This window comes from Coccinella septempunctata, chromosome 8 (genome assembly GCF_907165205.1).
Source record: "Coccinella septempunctata chromosome 8, icCocSept1.1, whole genome shotgun sequence".
Taxonomy (NCBI): domain Eukaryota; kingdom Metazoa; phylum Arthropoda; class Insecta; order Coleoptera; family Coccinellidae; genus Coccinella; species Coccinella septempunctata.
The window spans coordinates 19,111,235-19,126,047 of NC_058196.1; the positions used below are offsets into that span (position 1 = coordinate 19,111,235).

A 14,813-nucleotide genomic window follows, 5' to 3' on the forward strand; every position below is an offset into this window, starting at 1 on the left:
TTATGGCCAAAACCGCATCCCTCTATCATCTTTTGTTTCCAAGTTATTAGTGAAAACTCATTTTTCGGCTCGTCGAATTTCTGTCTATTTCGTAAAGTTTCAGTGATATCGAAAAACAACACAAGATATCACCCATGTCTTCCAGTTTTCTGATAATGACCATAACGTACCATGAAAATACCAAAAATTCAGAGAATCCAACTCTTGAAATTGAGTTGGACGCTATCTACGTTTTGTAAAATGAAAGTGTTGAAAGTGTGTCTTCATATTTTCTCGTTTCAAGTAATTTGATGTTAAAAAAAAAAAAACTGTGAAATTCGAAAAATTGGATACTTTGACCGAATGCAACTCTTTTCAAAAGATCCACAGATGTGTAGTATCACAGATTTAGCTAGTTATTCTGAAGGTAATTTCATTTTTCTAGGATTGGCACTGCTTATTATGAAAACTTTTTTGACCTCGAGTCAAAGACTCACCCTGTATATGTATGTGGTCTGAAGGTCCCTGAATTGATCGTTTTTACATCTCTTTTCACGATATTGTATAATTTTTGGTATTTCATGTCGTTAGGTCACTTTCAGTTCAAGGGAAAAATATCATTAGAATTGATGTACTGTCATAATTGCTTTTTTTTTAATTTTCAATATGGAAACAACTTTTTTATATGATCTCGCTGGCAGGAATATGTTTATGATTAAAATTTTTTTTACAGGTAAGCAAAACTTCCGAGCTTGGTGAATCCAGATAAGGATTGGACCTAGGAAATCCTTGAAAATAGTGAGTTAACAATAGACGGACCTAAGTAAAAACCATTGTCCCTATTGAATGAAATTTCTATTTCCAATGAAAGACCTCGTGAAAGACTTCATTCTCGAATATCAATCAGTGAGAGCATCGTGTCCTCGATCGTGTCTGAACAACCACTGTTACTTCAGTTTCGCGTTCATTTGTCGATTCATACGGCATACAGTGTGTCAATTTGAAAAGATACCACCCTTAATATCTCGGCTCCGAAAAAAAAGATGAACTCCGGTTCGTAGGGGGACATTTTATACGGTTTGTATCAACCCTGTTAGCATGATGACAGCAACCGCTAAAATATGAAAAGGGGGATTGAGTAACACCTTGTATTCCTTTAAAAAAAATGCCATACACTTGACCTTTTTTTTTTTTGAACAGGTACTTCCGAAAAATAAAAAAAAAGGGTAGAATAGTTTCTATAGCAATAGTTGCAATGAACATGAAAATAATGAGATAATTTTCACTATAGAAGATTTAAATATAATGTTATTCTTTTGTAGACAAAAATATAACCTATTTTCAAATTAGGCCCTTACGTTTTGGAAAACTTCGACTTGCATGTTTCAGCATGCTGTGCGTATTCTTACTTTCAATTCTTCTACATCTCGTAAAAAAAATTTCCATTATTTTCATGTTTCCTTGTAAGTCTTGCTACCGTAACTATTCTCAATCTATTTTTTTATATTTCGAATAACTAACAAAAAGGTCAAGTGTAAGCAGTTTTCAAAAAGGGATCGAATTACCTTCGAAACAAAGTGTCACCCCTTCCGAATTGATATTTTGAGGGTTGTTATTATCACGCTCATTGCATTGAAACCAACCAAGTTATTTCAGAAAAACTAATTTTTGTGACAGAAAAATTTGTGAATCTTACCACTTGTAGTAGAAAAGAACGCAGTAGGGGGTGCATCCCACATATTGTCTAACGTACTCAGAGTAGATGAAGCCAAAGTTTTTATTACTTCAGAATATTTGATTATTTACTGCTACTCCAAAATCTTGCATGAAGAATCATATAGTCGGTTGAGAAACAAAAAATGGTAGAATTGATATCACACCCAGAAATTGCATTTAGAGTTGGGTGGATATCATTACTAATGAGTGATACTAAAAATTAGGAATTGGATTTATCTGAACAAAAAACAGAATTCAATAACTAAACAAAAGAAATTTCGAATTGATATGGCCGATACCATTTCGAATTATACCATCATACTTCGATGATGGTAGAATAACTGATTCTCCGAAATCTTACAAGTAACAGAGCTTCTGGGGGGTACTTCGGTACTAATGGAGAATCAGGATAATATGAATATGTATAATAACAGCCCATTTAATGATGAATTTTAAAGTCCTTTCCATTTGAAGTTACCATTAGTTTCCATTTTCAGTAGGTCTACATGAGCTTGAAATTTAAAGCAAATTCAAAATTGATTGTGGAAGTAGCGGTTGGACGCTTTTCTGTACGACGGCTCGGGAATATGCCTCTCCTTGTGCATAGGCGTGCATGTGACGAAGTAGATGTTAAGATGTAGTTTACAATAGCAGCTGGGCCAAACTAGGAAGCAACAATGAATCATAGTTTTGTAGATTGGCGACTCCTCGGTCGGCACGTCTGTGTAGGCATGCAAAGAATGCAATAAAGGTTATACTATAACTATTAAGGTAGTATTACACCTCATTCAAAAGTCCCACGAAATCATGCGATTTTCGAGCATTGCCGCCTAGTGGGTGCTTTACTTTTAAATAGCATGCGATTTACTCGAATACAAGATCGACCGTCGAGTTATTCCAATCTGATTCCACTTAATTATTATAATAATAATAGATAGATAAAGTTTATTTAAGATATAAATCAACATGAAATACTTCAATTCATATTAACATGAAAAATTGACAGAGGCTCATTTCCTAAAAAGCTCGCCTGTTCTAAAAAAAACACATTCATGCAAATATATACAGAAACACGCATAAAATCAACATACACAAAAGTCTCTAATCCCATTATGCCCCGACACACACTGGACAGACCGAGATAAAGGATTGGAAACTCCAGTAAACGTCACCACAAACACCAAAATCAAAACTCTCACTTTCTGAAAGCAGGTGTTCCATTATTTATTATATCATGTGTATCTTCCCGATTTTTGCTGAGGAGCCATATAATCACTTTTTTTCTGAAGGTCTTACAACTTATAATACCTAGTCTTCAACTCATCAAAGTATAACCAAGATCTTGGCCCTACGGTTTTTACAGCTCGGTCACCCTTATAATGATTTAGTCTATGTCTCGTGAAATAACTGTGATAAATCAATTGAAGTTCTATTTTTTGCACTTTACAACCCCCACAATCCTTGAAAAGAACTGCTGCCCTACATCCATCACCAGTGCAACTTCTTACAATTAATCACTTGAAAAATATCAACCTTACTCTAAATGCAAGCATTTCTGAGTGTGATATCAATTCTCTCATAATTGAACTAAGAGAAAAAATGTCCTATGTCCCACAATCTTCCTTAGTTGTTGAAGACTACTATAGTTTCGAGACCTAGTCTCATTTTCAAGTCAAAAACTACAGAGAATATACATTAGTCACCTAGGGTCATACATTATAAATGAACAAAACATACTTACAAACTACAATATTAAAATAGACAAATTAGTAGTAGTAGTAGTAGTAATGTTTATTTAGAGAATCCAATACATGTATACACATATACTTATGTATCATCAGAACGAAATAATGTCAAAAACAAAAATATAGAAACTTTTCTCAGCAAAATTACAAAGAAGCATTTAGGTACTCTAGCACTGTGTAAGGCTCCAGCTCAATTAACAGTTTGTGTAATTCTCTCCTGAAAACATATTTGTTGTCCATTTGCTTGAAACGTAGAGGTAATCTATTAAAAAGCTTCATACAAGCATACTTGGCTCCTTTCTCTGTAACTGTCAGCCTATGAATGGGGAACACAAAATTGCAGCTTCTACTATTGTAAGAATGAGATGGTAAATTTTCTCTGAAATATTCTCGGTTCTTGAAAAGAAACATGAGACATTCCTCAATATATACTGCAGCAAAAGTTAACAAACCACTGCTTCTAAAAAAACCTCTGCAGGATGCTCTATAGCTAAGTTTGTTGATAATTCTTATGGCCCTTTGAGTTCTGAATATTACATCTGAAGCCCTGACCATAAAAAACCACTCCATATCTAAGAGGTGCTTCAAAACATGAGGAATAAATCATTTTCAAACCACACACATTCAAATACTGTGACATCACTCTTAAAGTGTAGCACACCGAATTCAATTTCTTGGTAAGTTTATCAATGTGAACCTCCCATGATAAAGTTTCATCAATTGTCATGCCCAGTGATCTTGCCTCCGTGCTCACACCAATCTCTACCCCATTTAAGCTAATGTGATCGGGACAATCAACATTACTTCTTCTAGTTTTGAAGAAAACACAATCGGTTTTGTTATGATTCAATAGCAGCCCCTCATTAGAGATCCAATTCGATAAAGCTTCATAAATTTTATTCAAAGTTCCAGTTAAAGCATTTAGGTCTTTCTCAGCTACTAAAATATTTTTATCATCTGCATAATCACAGAGAAAACAATTCAAATTGGCAACAGAAATGGGAGCATCATTTATATAAATAATAAACAAGATTGGACCTAGGATACTACCTTGTTGAATGCCTATTTCAACGGATTCTAACCTGCTGCTTATACATTTCTCGAAAATTTTCGAAAAGCTGGGCAGCAAGCTTATTGGCCTATAGTTCTCAATCTCTGCGACATTGCCTTTTTTGTGTAGGGGTTTGATTGTTGCTAATTTTAATGCATCCGGGAATATTCCTGATTCAAAAGATGTTTTTATTGCATATGTTAACGGTGTACTGATTTCATTAATACAAAATTTTATGAGTGATGTTGGAATCTCATCATAGCCAGTGCTATGTTTATTTTTGAGGCTTTTCACTGAAACTATTATTTCTTCCTCCATTATTGTTTTGAAAAACATGGACTTATTTGCTTGTTGGAAATAAGGAACATGATTCTCTTCAATTGAATTAGGCACCATGCTCATTGCAGAATTTAAAAAGTACTGATTGAATCTGTCTGCAATTTCCACTCTCTCACCATCCACTTGTGTATCTCTAGGAGCATCTGATCCGGCCTTTATTCTATTTATTATCGCCCATGTTGTTTTAGATTTATTATCAGATTGCTCTATTTTGTGTTGGTAATATGCACCCTTTTTTCTTGCTAGCATCTTCTCATATGCGATTTTTGCATCTTTATATTGCTGTCTGAAAGATTCATTTACAGAGCTAATAACAAATAAAATGTCTAGTTGTCTTTTACATTCTTGTATTTCAGGATCCATCATATTTTGTTTTGGAGGCTTCTTTCCCTGTTTTATTGTCTTCACTGGAAAACTAAGATCAAAATAATGCCGAAAGATACTGTAAAACTTTCCCCAAACTTCATTTGCTTCAGTTGACTCATAAACCTTGGACCAATCTGCACCGCTGAGTCTGTTCTGCCATATAAAGACCAATCTTAATACAATCACCCGAATTCCCGAATCAAGTGGCGACAAGCAAAAACAAATTGAACAAAAAGAGTTAAAATATGTTTATCAAATTACAAAGTGAACACACATCTAAATTAAGAAGCAACAAGCAGGTAGAAATATGTTCAAACTCGTCATCAGAACAAGGACAGCAGGACAGTTGAACTATAATTAAAATAAAATGCTAAGAAATTCACTAATTTAAACACAATTGGTTCACAAGAGGTCTTAACTCGTTCAGAGCAATGAAAAGTAGACAGGTGTAAAGTCATAACCAATTTGTTCATTCAAAATATGACGATTATTTTCATAAGCCTATAGAATTTCCATACTTTCCAAATTGTCCAATAAGGAAACCTTTTTCGCTAAGTGTAATGCTCTGAAATTTGTGTTTGTGTCGAATGTGTGATCGGTGTCGATAAGGTGTTTGGCAAAAGCCAGTCGAGTTTGGATTAGGACAACTCAAATATTCTTTAGTGCGGGTTTTAAAGTTACTGAAAATTCTTCCTATATAAAACACAAGTTCATCCTGAACTGAGCAACCAGGCCTAATAGTTGGGAAGCCGACGATGCTAAATCGGGATTTACTCGAGCGTCGTGGAGACCTACTCGATTTTGAAGATTAGATGGAAGAAAAATATGTTCTATGATATATGCACTTTCAGCGGTGAGGAAAGCGTCTGTAGGTTTTCAAAGATGTAAAAAAAAATTGGCAGGCGTACATACTCGAAGTGTGATAATGAATTCATGTTGATCAGACAGCTTGCGTGGTGGGGCTGGCCGAACGGAAGAGTTGAAAATGGTAAAAAAAAATTTGAGCGTGTCAGATATTTAGAGGATATGTTAATTGGATCCAAAGGAAGCTATTTTTCAAGAGACTGACAATTTGGACGTGACGCAAGGTCACAGTGGTCCTTTTTCCCAATCTGAAGATGAAAAAAGGCATTTTTTCAAAAATATATCCCTTCCTGTATCTCTAATCGTTTCTGTATTCATTATGAAAGTTGTAGATAATAAAATTCTATACAACTTTTGTCTGAAGCAATTTCACTTACTCTTAACCGTTCTTGAGTTAGAGGGCGATAGGGGCGAGGAGCTTAGCCACACATGCGAAAGGGCAAGGTCAATGTAGAAAACCTGTCTACTCTACAATTGTCAAAATGACAAGGTATTTCTACGATGACAATTTCGAAATTAGTCACGAAAATTTTAGTGTCGTCTGTGACTGAACCTCAGAATGTACTATTTTCCAACGAGTGAATTTTCGCTTCAGCATGTATCGCTTAACACCTCGCATTAATCCGCCATATATCTCAAAAACGTTTGAACGTAGAAAAAAATGCTTGGGACAAAACTTGTAGAAAATGTTATGCTCTACAACTTTCATAATGAATGCGAAAATGATTTGAAGCCCAAGAGAGGAGATAATTCAAAAAAACTTATTTTTGTGACCTTTATGGCCAATTTTTATTGTTTCGGCTTGCTCAAACTGTCAGATCATATTTTTTACGTTATTCTTGAATCATTAGCTGCAAAATAAGAAAAAACGCCACCGCGCTCGAGAATGTACACGTGACTTTTTTTTTGCAAGTTTGGCGCCCCTCCACACATATTCGACACGCTCAAATTGTCAGATTATGAGAATATATACTTTTCAACATGTAATTAACCACATATATATTAATCTGACATGCTCGAGTATGTACAGTGATCGTTTTTTTTTTACTATTCTGACAGGCTGTCCTAGACAATTCCCCCTATATACAGGTCTAATTTTTGGTATAGGTACTCTACAGGGTTCCCTTAATTTAATCTGACACGCTTGAGTAAATCCCGAATTTCCCTCTTTGGCTCCCCAACTACCAGGTATTTTACTGATGAAGCCTCCGGTACCGAAATGTTTGGATCTATCTGCAATGCCCCCAGCAGTTTGCTGCTGTAGCTGTTGAATGGATGGTGTCTGGTCTTTTTTAAATTGACAGTTAACTTAAACGGCCCACAGACGAGCATTTTAGTTGACAACTATGTTGTCAACGAGGTTGAAGGAATATCAACCACCAATCGGCCCACAGACGGTTGTTAACACGTCATGTTGACAACCAAGTTGTCAACTAGGTTGCTCGTCTGTGGGCCGCTTACTGTATCTAAACCATTCCACAATCTTTTTGAAATTCCTTTCCGACTTTCTTCAGCCCCTGCCACGTTTCCGCTCTATAAAGAATTGCTGTGTCGTCCGCGAAACTGAGAACAATTCCCTCTGTGTCCAGTGTCAACAAATTGTTGATGTAGATGGTGACGAATACCGGACTCAATACTGTTCCCTGCGGTACACCGTAAGCGACCGACGATAAGTCATTTAAGCGGCCTATAGACGAGCAACCTAGTTGACAACTTGGTTGTCAACACGTCGTGTTGACAACCAAGTTGAACGTCTGTGGACGTTGGTGGTTGATATTCCTTCAACCTCGTATAGTTTACAAGCTCGTTAACAGCATAGTTGTCAACTAAGTTGCTCGTCTGAGGGCCGCTTTAGCTTTCCCTCCACATCTACCATCTGCTTGCGATTCGACAGGTAGGATCGAAAAAGGTCGTATGCTTTGCCTCGCACACCTACAACCTCCAGGTCTACAGGTCTTATTTTTGGTAGAGGTACTCTACAGGGTCCAAGGTATCTCCCCTTATATTAATCTGACACGCCCGAGTAAATCCCGAATTTCCCTCTGGGGCCCTTGGGGAGTCCCCAACTATAAAAGTTTGCGTGCCATGCCGGAATGATGTCGGTAGGATTCGTTGCTTCCTGAATTAGCCGTAGTGCAATGCATCTATATGATGGTTTCACGACATTTTTAACTGCTGGCGAATTGACCGTTCGCGTCCAAAAAGCCCAAAATGCCCAAAATTCGACCCGAGCCTCGATTGTCATTCCTGTAGTTTTTGACATACATATAACATCTGAGATTTATTTCAAATGATGAACTTGTAGTTTTTTCTAATTGCTAACTACAAAAGTGTTAAGAATTTTACGCCTCCATTTAAAACCTCTCGATCAGTACTCTTGTTTCATAACATATCCTCGGCAACCTACATCTGCCTTAATTATCGCCGCAAAACATTTTCCACTCGGCATGGAAAATAGTTCGGCAATTCGGTCGTAACGCCTACTCAGTGCGCGAGCTCGGCGTGACGGTTCACGTGGACGCGGATGACGTTCGATTTCGTCTCAGTAGACCGCCGGGAAACTCTCGTTGATGTACAACGTTGCTCTCTTGATGAATATTCATACACTCGGCAATGTAGTAGTAGCGTTCGTCGTAATGCTTCATGCTGTATTTTTTATTCAGCGGTAATTCATCCATGGTGAATAACGGGTGAATTTTCATACGTCAGTTTTTCGTTGTTAGTTCAATTTGAAATGTTGGGGATAATAAGTTCTGATCGATGAATCTCTATTTTTGGCAATGATTCTGGGTTTCCAGATTTACCAACGGTTGTGCGTAAAATAATAACGATGTTTTCTGAGTTCGTGAAGTTTTACCTTTACTCACGAGTACTTAATGCCCGTCAGGCAGTACAGAAACAACTTTTGAATTAACTCGGTAGCTTCCGATTTGAATGCAACTGTTCTAAATAAAAAAAAGTACCTACTACGATCTCTAGAAAGGTTTTTACGAGAGCATTTTTCCGTCAATATGAATGATTTTTGTCTGTGACACAGGTAACGCTGGTGAACCCATATTTCATAAACTTCATTTTTTTTCTTACGGCAAGCTTATTGAATAATCGCATTTTTAGATTCCCCATCGGATTGACTTTGATCACATGACATCACTGATATTCCGAAGTTTTGCAAAGTTATTTAAGCTTATTCTCTATTCGGGATGATCAAAACGATGATAATATCTGCTACTTGACCTTCAACGTTAGAAATATGAAATTTTCTAGAAACGCCACTGAAACCAGAACACACTGATATTGACGTTGAATACAGGATATTCATAAAAACATGTCGAATTTTAATTAGAGTTCTTTTGAAAAGCCTCATTTTTTTCACCAATTATGATTCTATTCCTAAAAACAAATGAAAATGTCCTATCAACCATAAGCGTAAAACTGACCACATACGAGATTTTCAAGAAATAACACGATTCTAAGGTAAGTAATGAAGTTCTAATGATTTATTTTATTATCAAGAAATTCAACATGGAAATGGTGAATATCAGAAATTCACCGTGGAGAACAGTGGTCATAATGTATGGTTAAGACTGGTGGTTGGCGAACAACTATGTTTGGGAAGGATGAAAAATTTGGTGTATGCAACAGATGATAGACAGGGCCAGTGACGGCTTTGAGGACATTTTAAGAGGCTAAAATTTTGATCAGCAGTGGATTTAAGAATTTTCGGTTAAACAATCATTGTTTTTTTCAATACACAGGGTATCCTTAAATATCAGGTACAAACGACAAGAGGAGATTCCTTGAGTTATTTCAAGAAAAAAAAGTTCTCATAAACATGGGACCGCAAACGATTTATTTTTGAGATACAGGGTGTTAAAGTTAGAATTTCTTTCAAGTTTTTCTCTTATAGTATCCACAAGATATTCAACTGAATGGGCATTAATATCATAATTGTTAGTTCACACCATGTGACATGCCAATTTCGATAGCAAATCTATTTTTGTTGACGCACTGTTGATTTAAAAAAATGTGAAGAGAAGCTTTGTTATACTAAACTTTCGAGAAAAAAAATTCGAACGATTTACTAGAAATCCTCAGAAAAATTCAAATTGTCATAAAAATTCAATCATCAAGCTGTGGTGGATAAATTCATTGTTTTGACACATACTCGGTATTTTTAAGGTGTTTTCACAGCTTGTCTTGATACTGATCCAAAAATTCAAACTTTAACTCCCTGTATCTCAAAAACGAAACGTTTGCGATGCCATGTTTATGGAAAAAAAATTTCTCGAAATTACTTGAGAAATGTCGCCTCTTCGTTTGTACATCCAATTCAGGAACACCTTGTAATGAAGAGTGTTTTTACCTTGAATTAATTCGTATCGAAAATAGTTTCCAAAATATATTCTATCGCCAAGCAAGAGCCAGCGTGGAGGCGTGTTACTTTTTGCCTAATTGCCTGAAATTTTTTCTCAAAATCCAATCTACAATAGTTTAGTGAAGTTGAATTCAATATAAATTTCATTTATTATATTTTCGATCCAGTATTGACCCCTGAAAACAAGATCACAAAGTTTCCAAAATTCAAGTTTACAACGAAGGCCTTAAATTTGAATTAAAGGGACGCAAACCCCTTTTGAAAACCATCCCTATCGGTGATCGAAGATAGTCGAACTCAGCACGAGAGAAATTGCGTCCTGTAAAGGAGCGGGAACCAGCTGAACTCAGCCTCCATTGGTCCTATTAGAACCTCAGATATTCCTGTTCATTCGGCTGAATTCTCACCTTGTTAGCTTATGGGGACTCTGAAGGTATGAGTGAGTTATGCTGTTCAAATGCCGAATAGCCACCCCTAATGTGCAATAGAATGCAGTATAGCTCTACGGTCTCTATATGCGAAGCTAAATTTTCACGAGTTTGAAACGAAGGATTTTCATGTTTTTGTGAATAGGTACCCTTTGGAATTATTTCGTCTAAATGAAAATGGCTTCTAACGGCCTGAAAATTGCATCCTTCTAACCTTAAATATCAAGTAGCTGGCCATTTTCTGATCATCCCCAATAGACAATGAGCTCAAAAAAATTCCAGAAACTTCACAATATCAGTGAAGTCATATTATCAAAGCCACATTCAAATTCGGTGGGGAATCCAAAAATGTGATAATTAATTCATCATGACATTTGAAAAAACAAAATTGAGATCTAATTTTCGGTCCTATAGGTACATAAGGATGTTTAAGATTTTTTCGAAATCCGTTTCAACACAGTGAAATTAAATCTTGAATAGTTATCAGTGAGGTTACTTAAGATTGAATGAATCTGTAGTGAGCCTTAACTAAGCACATACGAAGGATCGACCCCTAGTTGAACTGTGGGTGTTAGGATAGTAGTAAAGGTTAGGGTTTGATTGGGGGTAGCAGGCATGCATCTGTTCGATCTACTGATTTTTTTCGTTCCTCTTATTTTGTCGATTGGGTAGGTACAAAAACATTATTTCTTACGCATAAAGCAAGAAAATTGCGAAGAAAATATGAATAAAAAATTTTTCTTTCGTTCTAGAAATTTGAACCAATATTGAGTAGTATAAAGGCATAAAATGTTCATTCATTCATTGCTGTATCCCGTTACCGGGAATAAATCTACAAAAAGACAAAAAAAAGAACAGACAATTCCTTAGCGCTAATTGCCACTGTACGCCCTCCTGTGACTGAAGAGACCCAACCGCGACCTACAGATCCTTCCACACTCCGGGCATGGATAGTCACCAACCAGATCTGGCCCCCGCTGTATTCTTCTCGAGTCTCCATTATAACTGTGCACCATAGACCTCCACTGTGACCTGTCTAACGATAGTTGTTCCCAGTTATGATTGGCATTAACTGATTTTAGGGATTGATGCAGTATATCCTTATACTGGCCTCCTGGTTTCTGGGCTCCCTCTGTTAATTCGCCATACAGGGCTATTTTGGGGAGTCTTGTGTCTTGCATCCTCAGAATGTGGCCGCTCCATCTGCGGCCATCTGTGACGGGCCCTCGTTACTTGAGCCTCAATTGTTGTACAACTCGCGCGTTGCAAGACTTCTGCATTCGAAACTTTGTGGAACCATCTGATGTGCATTATCTGTCTTAGATGACGTTGTTCACGCTATTTAATATGTCGCCTGTAGGGCGTCCAGCTTTCGCTTCCGTAAAGAAGCGTTCGTAAGAAGACTGCTTTGTAAACAGCTGTCTTGGTCAGATTGAGGTGATTTTGAAACACTCTGACCTTTAGCTTCCAGAATGCCCGTGATGCCGAATTGATACGGTTAGCCCTAGCATTTATGAAGCTTCCCAAGCATTTGAACTGCTCGACCTGTCCTAGAGTTTCATTCTCCAGGCTGATATCTGTTTGAAGGTTTTGTGGCGGACTTATCAGGATTTTGGTTTTGTCTATATTGAGTCTAAGCCCTAAAGCTTCGTATATATGTTTATAGGTGTCCAGCATTATCTGTAGATCCTCTGGGCTGCTAGCGATAAGTGCGATGTCGTCTGCATATTGAAGTTCCGTGATTAAGGCATAAAATGATCGACATTAATTCAGACAAACAGGGTCTGTTTCTCCTTTCTTCCAGAGAATGAACAATCATTTTCGAAACGTCAGAGAAGCCGTCTGAGGAATCTCACATCCAAGAAGCCGCCAGTCGCCCGATGAAACTATCTGGTCACGTTTAGGCCTGCCGCAGACATGCAACTTTTCAGTTTCGCGATAGTTGCGCAGCAGTTTGATTGCAAGCGGTTCGAGTGCGCACACATACGCAATCGTTCAGTTTGTGTCGAGGCGGAAACTATTCGATCGCATAACTTTTTAGTTGCATATCTGCGCGGCCCCAAATAAATGCATTGTAGTCACTTCTGCAACTAAACAGTTGCAAAACTAAAAATTGCATGTCTGCGGCAGGCCTTGAAGAGAATGCCGACAAGCAAGATAATCATAAAAAACTCTATAGGGGAATAGGGGGGCGCAGGTAGTGACTTGCTGACTGGAAACGTTATTTATTTTTTACCTTATTTGTATTTCTCTATTTTTCGGTTATGAATCTATACCTTCATCGGTTAATATTGAAATTACATGTTTCGTTCATTATATTATCAGAAAAATAAATCGCGTATCGGCAAGTACGACTGAATAAAATTATCGGGGCCCATTTACGGCCTTTAGTGCCGAGGCCACCTGCGTATGATATTCTCCTCATATTCATATTTCATATTCATCTTCATTTCATTTCAGTACGTCCTGCCCATTGATAGAAAAGACCTGGTATATTGATATAAAAAAAAATTTCATAATAAAATGACGTTTTTATCTGAAAAAAATATTCAAATATCACAATTTTACCCGATTCGGCACAATTTGGTCCGAAACAGAGGAGGGGTGTGATGTGGAGTGAATTCGTACCCGACAAAATCAGGTGGTATGTATGGTTGACGAGCACAGTTAGGAGAATATATTGACTGAAAAAAAAAATTGAAATATTCAAATTTTACTCGAAACCAGAAAATTTCCATTTTATTGACCCACTAGCTCGTTATTGATTCCTAGAAATAGTTGTGAATGGTTTTAGATACTTGTACCATCACCCCTTTTCGAGAACATCGTTCATTATAATATTACATTTCCACTTTTCAATGTCAATCCTGTACCAGTCTTGATTATGCCGCTTCACCGAGGCGCCGAGGCAAACGCGTGGCTAGAACTCGTGGCTGCTTTCACACTGGTACCAAAAAGTGTTTGCCGGCTTCACGCACCTGTGCAGCTTTTTTTGGGTAGGTGCAAGAGGGGACAGTGGAAGGTAAAGTGAGCTGCTCGGGTGCTTCAAGCCCAAACCAAATCTAACGCGTCTGTGCTTGAGGAAGATGCACCGGAGCAGCCCAGGAGTTGCTCAAACGGTCAAAAAGATAGCAGTAGTTTACTCAATGTAAAGATGGGCTAAAAATACTTCAGCAATAAGAGAGCACTTTGTCAACAATGGTCTGGCACTGAACTCAGTGTAAGTTTCCCAAATCAATCTTTACCTCACCTCACACGATAAGCCAATATTTTCGAATGATCGCGCATATCCCATAAAATTACTCAGATAGTCGAGAATGAACTGAACCATTGTAAAATATGATGGTTCAGACATCGGTTCCATTTTGATATCATATGAGATGATAACTACGCCTTTCCATAGGCGATTAATCGTGAAATGATTTATTTCGACGACTTCCAGGTCCTTTCAAACAAAAAAGGCTCGCCTTTGAAAACACCCTGTATGATCAGTCACGGAGTGAATTGACTGGAATTTCGAAACTATCCTGAAAAATCTATTTGGAAATACATACATAATTCATGAGCTATTCGCCGGCCATTGGCAGTGGGACCCCTGAGGCCGAATCAGTGCGGTCCGATGGTTATTCCACCTCGTGCAGGGTTGTGGGGAAATTATTACTGCCTGCGTGGCGCCGGTGGCTTGTGTTTAGTAGATATCTCTATCCCCTTTTTCAGAACGGGCCAAATTTCAATTTCTAGGTCACTCTAAGGCCATGATCAAAAATGCAAACGCTAGTGGTAGTCAGAAGAAGTCAGATTTGCTGGAATTTCTAAAACTCTCCATATCTATTTTCAGTCTTCAGTTAGACTAGCTAGAGTATTTGTATTGTAAGTAGCAAAATGGCTTGAATACGAAAGGGTTTCCTTATCTGCAACTAACCCTATTACACCATATCTCCTCATTTGAG

At 37.4% G+C, this 14,813-nt stretch overlaps 1 protein-coding gene across 7 annotated transcripts in view; it reads left to right on the forward strand.

The window, feature by feature from the left end:
• The window catches only part of LOC123318542 (LIM domain-binding protein 2), a 68,192-nt gene that overhangs the window by 36,025 nt on the left and 17,354 nt on the right, over positions 1-14,813 (forward strand). For 2 of the 7 annotated variants that reach the window (XM_044905198.1, XM_044905199.1), the window contains exon 1: positions 8,689-8,725. The exons of the other annotated variants lie outside the window; for them this stretch is intronic. In XM_044905198.1, coding sequence (XP_044761133.1) covers positions 8,704-8,725 — 22 coding nt within the window. In that variant the 5' untranslated portion in view covers positions 8,689-8,703. Of the gene's footprint in view, positions 1-8,688; positions 8,726-14,813 lie in introns of those variants that run through there. 7 annotated transcript variants of the gene reach the window in all.